This window comes from Physella acuta, unplaced genomic scaffold (genome assembly GCF_028476545.2).
Source record: "Physella acuta isolate Inbredline_101_S28 unplaced genomic scaffold, ASM2847654v3 ptg000562l, whole genome shotgun sequence".
NCBI classification, from domain to species: domain Eukaryota; kingdom Metazoa; phylum Mollusca; class Gastropoda; family Physidae; genus Physella; species Physella acuta.
Genome location: NW_026732081.1, coordinates 394,823 through 413,492, shown reverse-complemented (window position 1 = coordinate 413,492; position 18,670 = coordinate 394,823). Strand labels below are relative to the sequence as shown.

Here is an 18,670-nt window from a genome sequence, read left to right as displayed (position 1 = left end):
ACATTATATATATATATATATATATATATATATATATATATATATATATATATATATATATATATATATATATATATATATATATATATATATATATATATTAGGCTGAGCTAAATACAGGTTTATAACTTAAAATATAATGTTACAAACACGACGCACCAAAACATAACATAAAGAACCCGATGTATTAATAGCAAAACAAAAATAATCATTATCTTATCCAAATTACCAATAGAGAAAGTAAACTAAAACCAAACACAGATAAAACTACCGAACCCAAATAATATAAAGTTTCAATATCCACAAAGCAATATGTGACATACGTCGATGAGAAGTCTTTGCAGAAATCGAACTTTCAGAATTTTTTTTTAGATTGGCATTGGAGCTGTGTTGAACTAAACATACAAGTGGAGCTAAGTTGGGGCTAATAAACAACTGGAGCTTAGTTGGAGCTTATAAACAATTGGAGCTGAAGCTATAATCAACCCAAAACATGCGTGCTCCCTAAAACGTTTTCAAAATGTAACGTATCATTTTAAAAAATGTTTATTCAAATATAACTTAATTGATAATTCACATTAAAGCTTTGTTTAATAATAATCGAGTACTTTTTGAATATTTTTGATTGGATTTCATAAGCAGACTGTTGTGGTGAATTGTGGAGGCTTACATAAGTGTAGTTTTAAAAATATGTATATGGGTGTTGAAAAATAAATGATGTTGATGTTCCTAGTATGTAGGTGGTGAGTGTTGTTTCAGACTCATCTGATTGGCTGTGTAGATTGTGTAGAGAGATAGGTCAACTAAAGCTAAAAATAGATTTTTTTTTCAGCATCCGTAGTTGTTCCCCTTGGCCTTGGGATGAGAACAGCAGCATATTCTCTTATCTGGAAAAAAAAAGCCAAATTAACAAAATTATTAAAGTCATTTGACGACAAAATTTTAAAAAGATAAAAATAAATAATACAATGCTTTTTAAGACACATACATGTGATTATATATCGTACGGAAGATTTTCAAATGTATTGGTTTTTAAAAAGTTAAGTTCTTTTATAAACTGGTTGCCAAATTATTAAGAAAAAAATTAATTTGGTTCCAAATTTTCTTCCATGTCACAAATAGCGGAACGGTGCACGTAATATTTTTAACCCGATTTTAAATAAAACGATTTTTATATACTGATTTTGACACCGTTTTTTATTAAGTTGGAAAATCTAATCACATTTTTAAGCTTAATCTTTTCAATGTTTTTATTAATGTATTATCACATCCACTCGATTTAAAAATGTCAATATGTTGGCTGCGAATAAAATTAGAAAGAAAAGAATGAAAGATTATTTTAAAAAACAAAGAGGATGTTTTTTCAAGGCAAGATTAGACAAGAGAACACGAAACACCGTCACGTAAAACTACCAGGGAGTTCATTTAAAAATAAAAATAAATATTTCGTATTTTAATAGCTAAAATAATGCTACATTCAGCAGAAAATAATTACATGCTATTTTGTTTACTAACTGTGAGCTAATTTTTCATTACACAACCTTGATGTAATTTGATTAAACTAATGAGTGCACACAACTTATACCACACACGCACCCTACATATCACATACAGACATACAACAGCATTAAAAACGCAATGTTACATGAAGAAAGATGCTTAATTAAAATTAATTAATTAAAAACAAAACTATTCTAAAAGCAGTTGTGGGTTTAGATCACAGGCCAGGGCGCAAGAGTACCTTGTTGAACTTCAACGGTCACGTGATCGTGACTAAGGCGAGCCACCTAGGTGGAGGCATCGGGCATGCGGCAATTTAGCCTTAGATACACCACAAAAATCTGTGGGGCCCCAACAACCCCCTAGGATTAAAGTATTTATTTATTTTATATAACGCACAAAACAACAGCTACGGGCTACACTTTGTATATACGTATTATTATAAAAATGCAAAATATAAAAAAAAACAGAGTCTCACCCCCTCCTCCATCAATTATGAATTTTCGGTTCTTTGTACTCCCTCTCCCTCAACTGCTTTCTTATCTCAATTGGATGAAACCTTGTATTGACAATAAATGTTACGGCTTTTGGTCAGGGTGTCACGCCTTAAATGTTGTCATCTGGTTTGGACCGACCCCCCCCCCCCCTCCACCTTGTGACACCACTGCTACAGCAGTTTCCTAATACTGCCCACATTCATCTGGCTAATAGAATCATCTGACTGGTCTCAGCTGGTAATTCCAGAGTGGCGGAGTTGGTATCCGATCCCTGACCCTCTCATCTGTCTGCCGACGCTACAATCTAATACACCCCAGAGAGGCGACAACACCCACGTGACAATTCATCGATTTATCGATGAGCCTCGTTCTGGTGAGGGGTGCACTATTCAGAGGGTGGGGGGGGGGGGGTGACTACTGACTTTCACAGGGTTTGCAAACATTCTTTGTGAGGTTTGTAATATTCACATTTCACATGCAGGTTTGTAACATTCACTGGCAAGTTTGTAACATTCACAGGTAGGTTTGTAGCACTCTTTGGTAGGTTTGTAACATTCACAGTCAGGTTTGTAACATTCTTTGGTAGGTTTGTAACATTCACAGGTATGTTTGTAACATTCACAGACAGGTTTGTAACACTCACAGGCAGGTTTGTAACATTCACAGTCAGGTTTGTAACATTCACAGGCAGGTTGGTAACATTCTTTGGTAGGTTTGTAACATTCACAGGCAGGTTTGTAACATTCACGTGCAGGTTTGTAACATTCACATGCAGGTTTATAACATTCACAGGCAGGTTTGTAACATTCACAGTCAGGGTTGTAACACTCACAGGCAGGTTTGTAACATTCACAGTCAGGGTTGTAACATTCACAGGCAGGTTGGTAACATTCACAGTCAGGTTTGTAACATTCTTTGGTAGGTTTGTAACATTCACAGACAGGTTGGTAACATTCTTTGGTAGGTTTGTAACATTCACAGTCAGGGTTGTAACATTCACAGTCAGGTTTGTAACATTCACTGTCAGGTTTGTAACATTCACTGTCAGGTTTGTAACATTCACTGTCAGGTTTGTAACATTCACTGTCAGGTTTGTAACATTCACAGTCAGGTTTGTAACATTCACTGTCAGGTTTGTAACATTCACTGTCAGGTTTGTAACATTCACTGTCAGGTTTGTAACATTCACTGTCAGGTTTGTAACATTCACTGTCAGGTTTGTAACATTCACTGTCAGGTTTGTAACATTCACTGTCAGGTTTGTAACATTCACTGTCAGGTTTGTAACATTCACTGTCAGGTTTGTAACATTCGAAGTAGTTGAGGTGTGTACCACCAGAGGGCAGTTAATAAAACTATTATGTTGGTGGGGAACCTATGAGATTAATTTCTGAGGTTGTAGAAGTGAGCAAATGCTTTTATCAAATGGATGGAGATGCGTGTAGAGATGATACTTTTCTCTAAATATTGAACAAATGGAAATGTACAAACTACCATTGTACGATATGGTTAAAACACCTGTTAGAACTATACAAGAAACAGCAAATATTAAAACACTTGTTAGAACTATAGACTTACTTAAACTTTCTGCATCAATCTGAGATTCTTGAAGAGCTCTTGTATCTGCATCTGAAATAATCAGACAAAAAAAGGTATGAATGTTTTTAACTTACGTATGTACGTGCTTTAATATTTGACTACGGATAGCATTACATAAACGTCAAGTCTTTAACTCGAATACAGATTAAAAAACAGCAAACAGTGAAATTTTAGCGGGTAAGGGGTGGTGGGCACTGTTTAAAAATGTATTTTCGAATAACATATTTTGATTTCTATTTCTTTCGGAGGGGCTGTGGACGTGCTTCGGTGGTCTGTGGCCCCGCCCTGAAGAGATGTCTGAAAGAAACTCTGCTGATGAGTTGTTTGTTTCTGAATTGGTTGTGGGTTGTTGAATAGGTTGTGGGTTGTTGAATAGGTTGTGGGTTGTTGAATGGGTTGTGGGTTGCTGAATGGGTTGTGGGTTGCTGAATTGGTTGTGGGCTGATGAATGGGTTGTGGGTTGAGAATGGGTTGTGGGTTGCTGAATGGGTTGTGGGTTGGTGATTGTGTTATACATGAAGGACTGGTGATATAGAAATAACAATAGAAAATTGTACTCTGTGGTAACACAAAAATGGCAATAGACAAAAATAATGAAACAATATACAACGATAAACAACAATGTCAGTGGAACTGTGGTGAGCTGATAAAAGTGACACATAATATCGGTGACACAAAACGTGACAGTAAACAACAGTGCCAATATAATTGTGGTGATCGCATAACAATGAAAACCGACACCACGCACTATAATTATAATAATTGTAACAGTTCACTCCATTTCACCCTGTCTCTCTCTAATTCAAGCGAGTAGACAGCTATCGAATTAACGTGATAAAACTAATGATAATTAATTACTGTAGCGCTGGTGTATCTATAACAGATTATTTTATAAGTACATCACCCAATGTAAACAACACCTATTATATTCCCGCAGGCAAATTTTATTTTATTTTCTAAATGTAGTAGAATATCAAATTTCGTTAACAGTCGAACTATAATGACATTCACATTTTTAAAATCTTCACTTATTTCTTTTAATGTTTAAAAAAAGCTTCATGACAGTTACAAATAATACAAATAAAATGGTGCAATACAACACAACTGGTCACGATTTATATGTAAGGGTATATGGAGTTATTTTGAGAACCGCTAGGACAGACCTATAAGTATGGGACATCTGGAGCGAATATGGGAACTACTGGTATAGATCAACATGTAAGTATAGCTCAAGTGGCCCGTGTCAACTTGTGTACGTTTAGCGTGACGGTATATTTGTCTTAACGCTGATACACTCTCCCTAAAGGTTTAACCCTGATAAACCACGAATAAGTCAAATATGGATCGGGGTCCAACGAAATAGATCGAATTGGAGTTCTCGCGTCTGATGGGGTCAACAAAATGTGAAGTTCTGGAGACAAAGAAAAACAGAAGAACAAACCCACGGACCCTTTCAAATGTTGTTTTGTAAGGTCGCAGATACTTGCAAATCTACTTTTTGTACAATACTCCAAACCCCCCCCCCCCAACATCTGACTCTACTCATGTCCAAGTGAGTACAATTGTTTAAGCTACCTTCCTGTGTCAGTCACTATACTCCACCCCCTCCCCTAACCCATCTTACTCTACTCAAGTCCAAGTGAGTACAATTATTTAAGCTACCTGCCCCTGTTTATCACTAAACTCCACCATCTTGCTGTACTCCTGTCCAACACACGTGAAGTTTTCTAGCTGACAAAGCTTTTACACCTACCCCCCCCCCTCTGGTCCAAACTGACAGTCCCGTCATGCACCATTTAACACCACTTTAACACCGCGTGTTGTGTTTAGCTAAGGAAAAGCTCTAGATGTGGATACGCCGTCCAGCCAAGCCTTAAAAGACAAATCAGGGATCTGTCACGTGATCTCAATCAGACCGAGGGCCTTGGGAGTTCTTAAAATAATTTTTTCACATCTTTAAAAAAAAAAACTGGCTTTATAGACGTATGTGGTCTGTAGAAGGTTTGAATCATGAGGGCAAGTAGATGTGTTTTGTTTTGTCAGTAGTGGTTGGGTTTTCCCAATTGTGGTCAATGAATTGACGTGTTGAACTTGGCCTTGATCAACGACTTCATACATAAACAAACCTCGCTGTAGAGATAGTGCAGGACTTGATTGACAAAACTGTTTCGATAAATGGGCACGTGATGTAGTGTAAGTAAAAAAAACATTAGGTTAATGTCCGACGCAAATCACACAAAGGGTTATTCTGGTGCAGTGAAAGTATATTTAACTTTTTTTTACTTTCTGGTATACAGAGTATACAGGAAATATTGTAATCGTGCACAAAAATTACATGAAATTTTGACAGTTTTTCACCGTTTTACACCTCAATACTTCATCATAAATGCGGAGTATAGAAGACTTGGTTTAATCGGGAAAAAAATCTAAATCCAGATTTATCAAAATTTAGGCGTTTTACACGGAGCTTTGCAATTCTGTCTGTATGTTATCCCCTGTTGCCATCCCCCGCAGTATTATGCAAAAATATTCGAGAAAGTATAGGGTTCATTCCCGTTATATTTATGTGTCTATCGCTTTTAACTAAATGGAAATTATCGCGTCAATTACTATCGATATTAAAAGACTAAATAATCCTAAGATAAACAACCTAAGATAAATGTATTTCACTATAAGTAGAAAATTAACCTTAAGTGTCATTCATTTTCTACTAAGAGTAATATTATAACTTTAAAATGTCAAATTAATAGATCCAGCTTAAATTTCCACACCGCTTTTTAGTTGCTAACGTAGCTAATGAGCTTGTCGATATTACATAACGTAAACATTTCCTCTCATTACGTGTGAGTTATCGCTTCATGCTTTGGGTGTAACTTGATATGCTAAATGAGTCAGGTAATGAGGAAAAACAAGGCGGAAATTCGATCCGGTAATGACTTTATGTTTGTATAGTTTCAGATGACTGCAGTTGACTTTAAGTTACCTTGCAGTGTCCTGCACGGCAGGCAAAGAGGTGGGGTAAGCTCTAAACAAATTGACTTAATTATTGGCGGTGCTAGGAAGGTCCAGTCACAGGGATTTATCTGGGTTTAGGTGTGACGTGGGGGGGGGGGGTCGAGATATGGCCAGCCATTAGGTTATGTCAACAAATATGGCCGACTGACACGTGATCCGGTGAGGTGGTGTCACATGACACATTAACGTGTCACCTTCATGCTAACACTGCCGGAGGGAGTACAGGCTGTTTATGTCTGCGTTATGGGGTGGGGGGGGGTGGGGGGTGATCGTGTCTGCTAGAGGGAGTACAGGCTGTTTATGTCTGTGTTAGGGACGAGGGGGGGGGGTGATTTTGTCTACTAGGGGGGGGGGGGGTAATGGCTGTTTATGTCGGTATTAGGAACAGCCGAGGTGCTCATGTACTATACAGAAACACCCGGTTGTTCGCTAGTCCCGCCTTGATCAGTTACTGGACTAGAATCGTTTGATCATATCGATACCTGTGATCACATCAGGGTTTCTATACTTATGTTAATGTAATTGAATCGATATTTATGATCATGGCATGGAATCGATACGTAAGCCATTCTGTTTATTTCTAGGTTTTTCTGGTCATTATCATTATTTTATCGATTCCAGTCATACTCTTTTGTCGAACCTTGTGATAATTTTTTTGATTTATATAATTCTATTAAATAATTCATTCGCTGGATTTAACAATTATTATCCCATTTTTTCTGGTAATTTTGGTCATGCTATAAATTAGAATCTTTCGAGTATTGTCAGTGTTCTATCCCACTGCTCACTTCATGGACAAAACATTTCCTGGACAAAACATTTCATGGACACAATATTTCCTGGACAAAACATTTCCTGGACAAAACATTTCATGGACACAATATTTCCTGGACAAAACATTTCTTGGACAAAACATTTCATGGACACAATATTTCCTGGACAAAACATTTCATGGACAAAACATTTCCTGGACAAAACATTTCTTGGACACAATATTTCCTGGACAAAACATTTCCTGGACAAAACATTTCATGGACACAATATTTCCTGGACAAAACATTTCCTGGACAAAACACTTCCTGGACACAATATTTCCTGGACAAAACATTTCCTGGACAAAACATTTCCTGGACAAAACATTTCTTGGACAAAACATTTCCTGGACAAAACATTTCTTGGACAAAACATTTCTTGGACAAAACATTTCCTGGACAAAACATTTCCTGGACAAAACATTTCCTGGACAAAACATTTCATGGACAAAACATTTCATGGACACAATATTTCCTGGACAAAACATTTCCTGGACAAAACATTTCCTTGACAAAAAATTTCCTGGACAAAACATTTCCTGGACAAAACATTTCATGGACACAATATTTCCTGGACAAAACATTTCCTGGACAAAACATTTCCTGGACAAAACATTTCCTGGACAAAACATTTCCTGGACAAAACATTTACTGGACAAAACATTTCCTGGACAAAACATTTCCTGGACAAAACATTTCCTGGACAAAACATTTCCTGGACAAAACATTTCCTGGACAAAACATTTCCTGGACAAAACATTTACTGGACAAAACATTTCCTGGACAAAACATTTACTGGACAAAACATTTCCTGGACAAAACATTTCCTGGACAAAACATTTCTGGACAAACTATTTACTCGTACTATGTGCGAGCAGTGTAGCATTGCATGTTGTATCCTGTAACCACCACCCATTATCGATTAGCTAAGACGTGAAGTCACAGGTTTCCAACTGTCTTGGTTGAAATTTTTTTTAATCTAGCTGTCTCCGACACGCTTTTTATAACATAAATTATACGTTTCACTTTAATTTCTTGGATGTTAGAAGAATCATAACAAGTCAAAGATGCATATTGTCCATGAAAGTTAATAAAAAACACCCGACGATAGAAGAGAAATAGGTACTGTTTAGATAAACAGTACATTTCTGTAAAACCTTTGGTGTTTTCACCCAGATCGTGTCTCTTCAAAACGTCGCGCTACGAAAGTTGGGGACGGCTGAAATAGGGTGAAGCCTACTTACGTATAAGACACACTCTAGTGACATTGGTTCACCCAACTGAACTTTATAACGACACTGACATAGTCCACTAAACTCTATGACGTCTACTAATGTTTAAAACACGGTCCACTGAACCCTATGACGTCATCTACCCATGTTTAAGACAACAGAACCATGTGACGTCATCTACTCACGTTTAAGACACAGTCCACTGAACCCTATGACGTCATCTACTCACGTTTCAGCCCACTGAACCTATGACGTCATCTACTCCCGTTTAAGACAACAGAACCATGTGACGTCATCTACTCGCGTTTAAGACACGGTCGACCGAACCCTATGACGCCATATACTCACGTTTTAGACAACTGAACCTATGACGTCATCTACTCACGTTTAAGACAACAGAACCCTGTGACGTCATCTACTCACGTTTAAGACACAGTCCACTGAACCCTATGACATCATCTACTCAAGTTTAAGACACAGTCCACTGAATCCTATGACGTCATGTACTCACGTTTAAGACACAGTCCACAGAACCCTATGACGTCATGTACTCACGTTTAAGACACAGTCCACTGAACCCTATGACGTCATCTACTCACGTTTAAGACACAGTCCACTGAACTCCACAGCTCCCAAGTTCCTGCACCTCTCCTCCACGCTCTCCGGCTTGTACAAGCACAGGCTCCTGTAGTGCGACCACCCCCGGGGGCACAGCCGGGTCTCGTTCTCGCTCCCCTCAGCAGACGAACTCACCAGCGTGGACGTGCTCTCGTCCCGGGGGTCGTCTGCCTGGGAGGGGAAGGATTTCAGCTCCTCTGCCAGGTCGCCCCCCAGTAGGGAGAAATCCGAAGAAAACTGGTAGTTATCTCCCAGCAACTCTTTTTCGCTGACCTCAGTTTGAGCTCCTGGAAGAAAATAATGAAGCAATTATTCAAGCATTAATTAACTGACATTATAGGACAATTTGATTATGTCTTAGAAAAACTTAAACGTAGTGCTTAATGGAAAGCTTTTCATACAATATTAAATGCCAAATAAATTTATAATGATTACTTACATAAAAGTTAAAGTTTTTATGTTAATATTTTAAAAGGATATTTTGGATTTAAAATTAAATTAAAAGGATTAGTTAACATTTATTTTAAAGGATTTGTATTTTGTAAGGCCCGGCTAAAATGGAACATTATACTTCGCTATAGTGACATTAAAAAAATGAATTGAGATGTTAAACAAGGTAATTAAAAAGTCTAGTGACAATTTTAGCGCAATTTCCTTATGTTATCTAAAAATAGCTCTGTCGTAGCGTAAATCAAGAGCAGGGTTAGTAAAACCATTGGTTAGTTATTAAAACGTTTTTTATTAAAAATTTTTTCAGTATTTTACATGTTTTATTTACAATAGAGTTACATGACTAAAAACCATTGCGCACCTAGCTACCGAACGTGATGTCGCAGCCATTGAACGTGATGGCGCAGCTAATGAACGTGATGACGCGTGTAGTGTGGTTGGATAAGAATGCCTACTAATTCGGTCCAAATTTTAATTAATTAAAAAATTTTTTTGTGACCGAACGAAAGGATATTTTTGAAAACTGTCTTCGGCAATATTGTTCTAAATTATGGCAGGAATCGATTGGTACATGTTTCAAGGCGCTAAGTGGTCTGGTAGCCGAGATATGGGCCAAAAACTGCATTTTTCGAGGTTTTTTTGGCTTTTCCGGGAAATCCATGAAAGAAACCCGGAATTTTTGTAGCCTATGTTCATCCTCGTAACTTGCTTAACATAATTGCTTTGGAACTAGTCCTCGATATTGCTTCGTTGAGGAGGAGATACGACTTAAAGCTGCGGACACACATCCATTCATTCATACATCCCGAAATGACGTGTTAATAAACGCAATTCTCCAGAATGGAAATTGCGCTAAAAAAAGCTCATGTTAGGTTGAAAAGAAATGTCTGACGGTCTTTTAAATTAAAAATTATTTTGACATTCCAACGCAAGTTACATAAAATCTGCCTATGACGTGTTTTTTGTCCTGTTATGGTGATTGCCATTGATACTGTGCTATCACCAACACATTTTAGATGTGATAAATTTAACTGACGGCCTTAAGGCTGCGTCACAAAATTCGTGAATTGTGCACATTGGTTATCATTAGTGCCACGAAAATACCCGGATGTTGATTAGCGTGTTACTATTTATAGACTTATCACGTGATTGTCCAGACAAAGATATCTTGGTCTGGTTGGGTGTAGACGGCGACAGCGTAGGAGGATGCTAAAACAGAACTATGCTAATTAAAGTAGCGCAAATAATTAGCTCAGCTCATCATGACATGAATAAGAGCCAATCACACTGTTGAAGTAATTTGTGTTTTTTTTTCTCATTTTATAAATATCACAAAAATAGTACAACGAAAAAAGACAAATGGGGTGCATAGCCGCCTATTTATGCATTTTGTTGTTGGTGGTTCTTTTGTTCGAAATTGATCAACAAATAGCAGATGATGTTTTGTGTCGAGATTAGGTTTTACACGTATGAGCAAAAAAAGTGTTGTGAAAACATTTAGCAAGGTTCTACGCTCCATCCGATATGGGACTAAACTCTTCTTTAACATCTTGTGACAATAGTCATAATGACAATGGAACGACGAGGCAAAGCGGTTGAGTGCTAAACTGCTAACCCAAAAGTCTCGAGTTCGAACTCAGGAACGTCCCAGAGTCAACCCAGCTCTGATAGGTACCTAACTAACGTTAGGTAAAGTAAAGGCTGAACACAATATCTCTTCATGTTTTGAGATCACAGAAACAAGCGCTGTCCCATTGACCGTCGTGTTCGAAAAGGGAACTTTTATATACTAACAACGTAAATATGAGTAAAATAAAAAGAGCAACCATAGCATGACAATATATATATAGCAACTTAAAGAAACCACCCACATACAGGTACTCTGACCATAGTTATATGGACCATTGAAATAGTAACTGCTAATATAAACAACATATCCGAAGACAATCAATCAAATATTCCTTCAGTATGCCTACTTTTCTATCTTTAAGCACACACATACGCGCACACACACACATACGCGCACACACACACATTATATATATGTATATATATATATATATATATATATATATATATATATATATATATATATGGGAACAGGGCATTTCCCCCCTGTTAATTACCCCCCGGATATTTCCCCCCCCCCCGACATTACCCCCCAGAGTAATTACCCCCCAGAGTAATTACCCCCCTGTCAATTACCCCCCCCCCCCCGCCCAGTAGGACATTACCCCCCCCCCCCCCGGACAGGGTTAGGGTTAGGGTTAGGGTTTGTGTTAGGGTTAGGGTTAGGGTTAGGGCTAGGGCTAGGGCTAGGGTTAGGGTTAGGGCTAGGTTTTAGGGCTAGGGTAAGGGTTAGGGCTGGGGCTAGGGCTAGGGCTAGGATTAGGTTTAGGTTTAGGGTTAGGGTTAGGATTAGGATTAGGATTAGGGTTAGGGTTAGGGTTAGGGTTAGGGCTAGGGCTAGGGCTAGGGTTAGGGTTAGGGTTAGGGTTAAGATTAGGGTTAGGGCTAGGGTTAGGGTTAGAGCTAGTGTTAGGGTTAGTGTTGTGTGGCTACAGGACATTACCCCCCTGGATATTCCCCCCCGGACATTTCCCCCCCCCGTATTTACCCCCCGGAGCAATTACCCCCCTGCCAATTACCCCCCCTGTCAATTACCCCCCCCCCCCCGGGGAATTACCCCCCCCCCCCCTCTTAAGTTAAAATCCTAACTCTAACTAAAATTTTATACCTATATACTCCTTAAGAAAAAGACCAAAACCTAAGCACCCACCTTAGCCTAAAACTTCACACAAAACCAAAACCAAAGCTAGACACAACCCTAACCCTAAAACTAGCTCTAACCCTAACCCTAGCCCTAGCCCTAAAACCTTACCCTAGCCCTAGCCCTAAAACCTAACCCTAACCCTAACCCTAACCCTAACCCTAAAACCTAACCCTAACCCTAACCCTAACCCTAACCCTAACCCTAACCCTAACCGTAACCCTAACCCTAACCCTAACCCTAACCCTAGCCCTAAACCTAGCCCTAACCCTAACTCTAACCCTGTCCGGGGGGGGGGGGGGGGTAATGTCCTACTGGGCGGGGGGTAATTGACAGGGGGGTAATTGACAGGGGGGTAATTACTCTGGGGGGGTTATGTCGGGGGGGAAATATCCGGGGGGTAATTGACAGGGGGGAAATGCCCTGTTCCCGTGTTGTGTCTAGCTTTGGTTTTGGTTTTTGTGTGAAGTTTTAGGCTAAGGTGGATGCTTAGGTTTTGATCTTTTTCTTAAGGTTTGGATTAAAGTAGTATATAGATATAAAATTCTAGTTAGAGTTAGGATTTTAACTTGAGGGGGGGGGGGGTAATTCCCGGGGGGGAGGGGGTAATTGACAGGGGGGTAATTGCTCCGGGGGGTAAATACGGGGGGGGGGAGGAATTCCGGGGGAAGGGGGAAATATCCAGGGGGGTAATGTCCTGTAGCCATATATAATATGTGTGTGTGTGTGTGTGTTTGTTTGTTCGTGCGTGTATGTGTATGGTTCAATTCCAAGTGATCTCGCAATAAATATCTCAGACAAATATCTCAAGGACACCGCATCATTTGTCCACTCACGGTAGGTATAGATTTACGTAGATATTAACATAGTACTATTTTACTGATGTATTTTTGTAATAAATGTACTGTATACATAGATTAAAAATTTATATACTACTATTTTAGAATTTTAAAATGTAACAAAATGTAACATAAATTTTTAGTAACCTTTTGTTTATCGGGTTTTACAATCCCACGGCGATGCTAACATTTCTGTTTAAGGTTTTTCTAACTATCCCAACGGAACGAACATTGCTGGAAAACTTTGACATACTCCTCGCTAACAATGGAAGTCTATTAAAAATTGTTTTAATTTTGTATCACTTCACTTAAACTAGCCCGTACTAGATATTAACCTTAAATGTCGAAAAAAAAATGGAAGCCAAGGACTTTATCGTGAAAGAAAATGGTGGTATTTTGATGAAATGAGACTTACGAATAATGCATAGGCCCTTGATGCCGATGCCGCCAAAACCGTCACAGTACAAGGCGACTGCCCGGTCAGATTTGCCCATGGCCTTGGTCAAGCAGAACCTCTGGTAGTGGAACCAGCCCAGAGGGCATAAAATTCTGTCGGAACTTTCCTGAACTGGTGACCCATCTGTGGAGAGAGGATTCGATGTTATGTTTGGTTAACATTTGGTTAACATTTGGTTAACATTTGGTTAACAGTTGGTTAACATTTGGTTAACATCTGGTTAACATTTGATTAACATTTGGTTAAAATTTGGCTAACATTGGTTAACATTGGTTAACATTTGGTTAACATTTGGTTAACATTTGGTTAACATTTGGTTAACATTTGGTTAACATCTGGTTAACATTTGATTAACATTTGGTTAAAATTTGGCTAACATTGGTTAACATTGGTTAACATTTGGTTAACATTTGGTTAACATTTGGTTAACATTGGTTAACATTTGGTTAACATTTGGTTGACATTTGGTTAGCATTTGTTTAGTTTTTGGTTAACATTGCTTTTGGTTAACTTTTGGTTAACATTTGGTTAACATTTGGTTAACAGGTGCATTATTTTAAACATCGGTCGTAGACCAAAAAAGCAACACCAACATACATCAGTCCCAGAATAACAACACCAATATACACCAGCCCTAGACTAACAACACCAACATACATCATCCCTAGACTAACAACACCAACATACACCAGGCCTAGACTAACAACACCAACATACATCAGCCCTAGACTAACAACACCAACATACATCAATCCTAGACCAACAACACCAACATACATCAATCCTAGACTAACAACACCAACATACAACAGCTCTAGACCAACAACACCAACATACATCAGTCCTAGACTAACAACACCAACATACATCAGCCCTAGACCAACAAAGCAACACCAACATACACCAGTCCTAGACTAACAATAAACTTCAAATTTACTACCAACCAACCACTCTCTGTAACACATCAATTATTGATATCGGCTAAGGATTAATTACAAAAGCTATACTTTCATAAAACCACGAAACAAAGCTACATGTCTTTACATCAAGCCTGTGTTGTGTCTGGAAATACATGGACATGTGTGTAGTGGGGTCAAGATGACGGGTGGGGGGAGGATTGTTTATACCTTAGGAGTACGATACCCACGTTAAAACGTCAAATATTTGTATTAAATGATCCTGTGTTGTGATGCTGGGGACGGAGAAATTTATTTCCCCCTAGGCGTGTTGGAATAATGTAGTGGTCACAATTAATAACAATTCGATTGATTTGGATGCCAAGGGAGATAACAAACCAAGGGAAAAATATTTTAATAAAGGGAAGTAAACCAATATTGATATGAATAAACATCAATTAGTATACTGTACTATAATATTATTTTTGTTTTATAGGGAAGTTGTGTTATTTTTTCAAGTTAGTTTTAAGATATAAAAAGGGAAATAAGAAGCTAATCAGCGAGTTGGTCGATAGATGGGAAAAGCTAAGCGACGGACCAGAGCTTGCAGCGAAACAAGGGACAGAACTCGAACAGGGGCATTAATCCGGCAGGGGCACAACTCCATCAGACTTGGAGAGGATGTTTGAATTCCTCGCGGCCTTTTTCTCTCCCACTCAGGGGGATGATCTGCTCAAATGGGATCGTTCGCCCGACGCTGGACTGGTGATTTCTGCTAGAACATTCCCTAACAAATGGGATCGTTCGTGCGTCGCTGGACTGGTGATTTGTGCTAGAACATTCCCAAACAAATGGGACCGTTCGCCCGTCGCAAGTACGATTTCTGCTAGAACATTCCCAAACAAATGGGATATGTTCGTGCGTCGCTGGACTGGTGATTTGTGCTAGAACATTCCCAAACATATGGGATCGTTCGCCCCTCGCAAGTATGATTTCTGCCAGTAGAATCAAGTGGCGAATACACACTTTCCATCTATGAAAACTCTAATTTGAATACTTGTCTACATAAAAACTACATAAATTGTATGTCTACATAAAAAATACATAAATTGTGTTATATTCATTGTGAAGTTTTTCTAAGAAAGGAGATTTTTTTTACAATTTAATTAATTGACAATCGTGCGTTGTTTTAATTTAATATAATTATGAAAGTTTTATTTCATTCTAGAAAGAAAATTCTTTCCATCCTTTATTCCTGCCACACCTGTTATGTACGGCGTCATTGTTTGATGTCATTCTTAAAGTAGACATAATTGATTAATTACGATATAAGTTAATTAATTAATTAAATCCTGTTTGTTTTGTCAACACAATGCATCAAGTAATGAAAACGCAATCACAGCTAACTTCCCAGAAATGTTCTATGTTAATGTGTTTGTTATAGTAAAAAAAAATCCATTTCTTGGCAAAAAGTGTGATCCGGAATATAAACGAAACTATTGTAAGACATGAAATAAAAAAAATAGCCGTTTTGTCTTCAGATAGCTCGTATAAATACACATGAGATTCTAATATTCGAAGGACGTTGAAACAAAATCAAGACCGTTTGTTTTTAAATCCGCTTAAGCTTCGAACAAAGGCTGTCGCTAATCTTCTGCTATCCGGAATTTCGTCCCACATAACAGCTCCCCAGGCGGTGTTAGCAAAAGATGTAGCATGTCTCTAGCGATGTCCAAATGGCGAATCCTCAATAAACCATTATCATGAATCGTAAAAGCTGCAAGCATGTAAAAATCTAAATCAGGAGGTCATGTTATTGTTGTTGGTGAGTAAAAGTACAAGCCCGAGGTTCAAAGGTTGACAGCGGGTTCGTTAGGTCAACTATTGAACGTCACACTACATGAGTGACATGCAACACGGTCAACAGGTCAATTAGCACCATCAACGTCACGGTTATGTCTGCGTCAAGCAGACAGTAGATCCTGACATCGAGTTTATTTGCAGTGCAACCACACGGAGATATGAAAGCCATGCTGGAAAAACTCTAGAATACGTTAGATGTAACACAACAAAGCTGTACCTATACACATCTCTAGGGTTATAGGAGGCTCGAATAGAAGATAGCGACCCATTTTGAGGCCGCGGGGGGGGGGGGGGGGGGGTGACTATTTGCCACACCATACACATTAATACAGACATACATATAACTATGTATACCTATATGTTGTTAAATTCTATAGTTAATGAGTATTTTGTGGGTCAAATGGAGGTTCGACTTTTTAATTATTTACTTTGTTATTTTTATTTTGGTTTGAATTTTTAAAATTCTATGTTTTTTACCGCCTCAGTCATGTAATTTACAGCGTCAGTTTGCCTTGTATGTTCGTTTTAGTATTACAGTTTTCATCATCGGCTTGTGAGGACTGATACAGATTTACAATAGTAATACTTCTTTCTTACTTGTAGCCCACTTTCATTCATTTAAGATGGTTTACTTATACATAGATCTAATACAAAATGTCTAATTACAATTTTATTTTTAAAAAAACCAGAAAATGCAAATGTGTAATTAATTGATGATTCAAGGGATTTTTTTCTAATCGGCGTGGTGGTCTGAGGGGGGGGGGGGATGTTGGGCTTTTAAGTAGAGCTGAAATAAATTTGGTAATACAGAAAATTAAAATGATACAAATTTTAAGCAACCGGAAAGTTATGTTGATTACAATAAAAAAATTTACCATACATTTATTTAGTTAAGTGAGAGCTTACAGTCTATGTCTTGGCTTTGCTTAAAATATTTCTTTTTACTCATGTCAGCGCATTAAAAAAAATCTTATCTTATTCCTTATTTCCCATATAGTGCATATAGTAGATCTATTTTTTTTTTCAATAAAACAAATTAGATTTGGTCTTTACAAACAAGTATTCATTAAATACCAAAGTACAGGACTAACTGAGTCTTGAGTTACACATTGGTGTAAACAAGCAATGTAAATATTTGACAATAAGAAAAGAATGTGCATGGGACCTGAGGAGAAATAACCATAACAGAGTTCATAGTGTGTTTACGTGCGGCGTCAAAACGGCCAATGACAAAACGGCCCCGTCAAAACGACCCCGACAAAACGACCCCGTCAAAACGACCCCGTCAAATCGGCCCCGTCAAAAGGGCCAGCGACATATGGACCCCGTCATATAGGCTCCCGACAAATAGGCTCCCGTCATTTAGGCTACCGACAAATAGGCTCCCGTTATATAGACTCCCGACAAAAGGGCTCCAGTCAATAAGGCTCCTAACAAATAGGCTCCCGTCATTTTGGCTCCCGACATATAGTCTCCCGTCATTTAGTTTTTTCCACAAAACGGCCCCCGTCATTACGACTCCCGACAAATAGGCTCCCGCCATTTAGTTTCTCCACAAAACGCCCCCCGTCATTACGACTCCCGACAAATAGGCTAGCGTCATTTTGGCTCACGACAAAAAGGCTCCTGTCAATTTGGCTCCAGACAAAAGGACCACTGACACAGTGGCGTAGCTACCGTAAAGCTAGCGTAAGCAAGGCATGGGGGCCCAAGGCACATAGGGGCCCTTTTACCTCATAAAAAATTAAAACTTTTACAATGGAATTTTAATATTTGTTACATATAAATAATTTTAAAAAAGAAAAAGGTTAAAAGTTCCAAAAAGCCCCCCCCCCCCCCCCCCACCGTTTCGGCAGTGGGATTCAGTGTTTGTGGGTCAAACAGAGCCCAATCGTTATAATAACACTACAGGCGATATCACTTTGTCGTGCAAGACATTGAGAGAATCAGCCTATAAATAAACTTTTTAGCAGTAGTAGGCAAGCATAATAATATAGTATAAATACATAATCAGGACATATAAAATACAAAATGTTGCCTTCAGAATATTTTTATATTAAAAAATATCCATCGTAAGTAGAAGTTGATCTCTTCGTTTAACTCCTCTGTAGCCTAACGCAGA

The 18,670-nt window shown here is 38.4% G+C and overlaps 1 protein-coding gene across 3 annotated transcripts in view; it reads right to left on the bottom strand.

Moving 5' to 3' along the window:
- Positions 1-280: 280 nt before the first annotated feature.
- LOC131946563 (uncharacterized) overlaps positions 281-18,670 on the bottom strand; it is an 80,913-nt gene continuing 62,523 nt past the window's right edge. For all 3 annotated transcript variants that reach the window (XM_059307413.1, XM_059307414.1, XM_059307415.1), the window contains exons 4-7: positions 13,748-13,912; positions 9,255-9,560; positions 3,576-3,626; positions 281-887 (exon numbers count right to left, since the gene is read on the bottom strand). In XM_059307413.1, the coding sequence (XP_059163396.1) occupies positions 829-887; positions 3,576-3,626; positions 9,255-9,560; positions 13,748-13,912 (581 nt within the window). In that variant the 3' untranslated portion in view covers positions 281-828. The remainder of the gene's footprint in view (positions 888-3,575; positions 3,627-9,254; positions 9,561-13,747; positions 13,913-18,670) is intronic.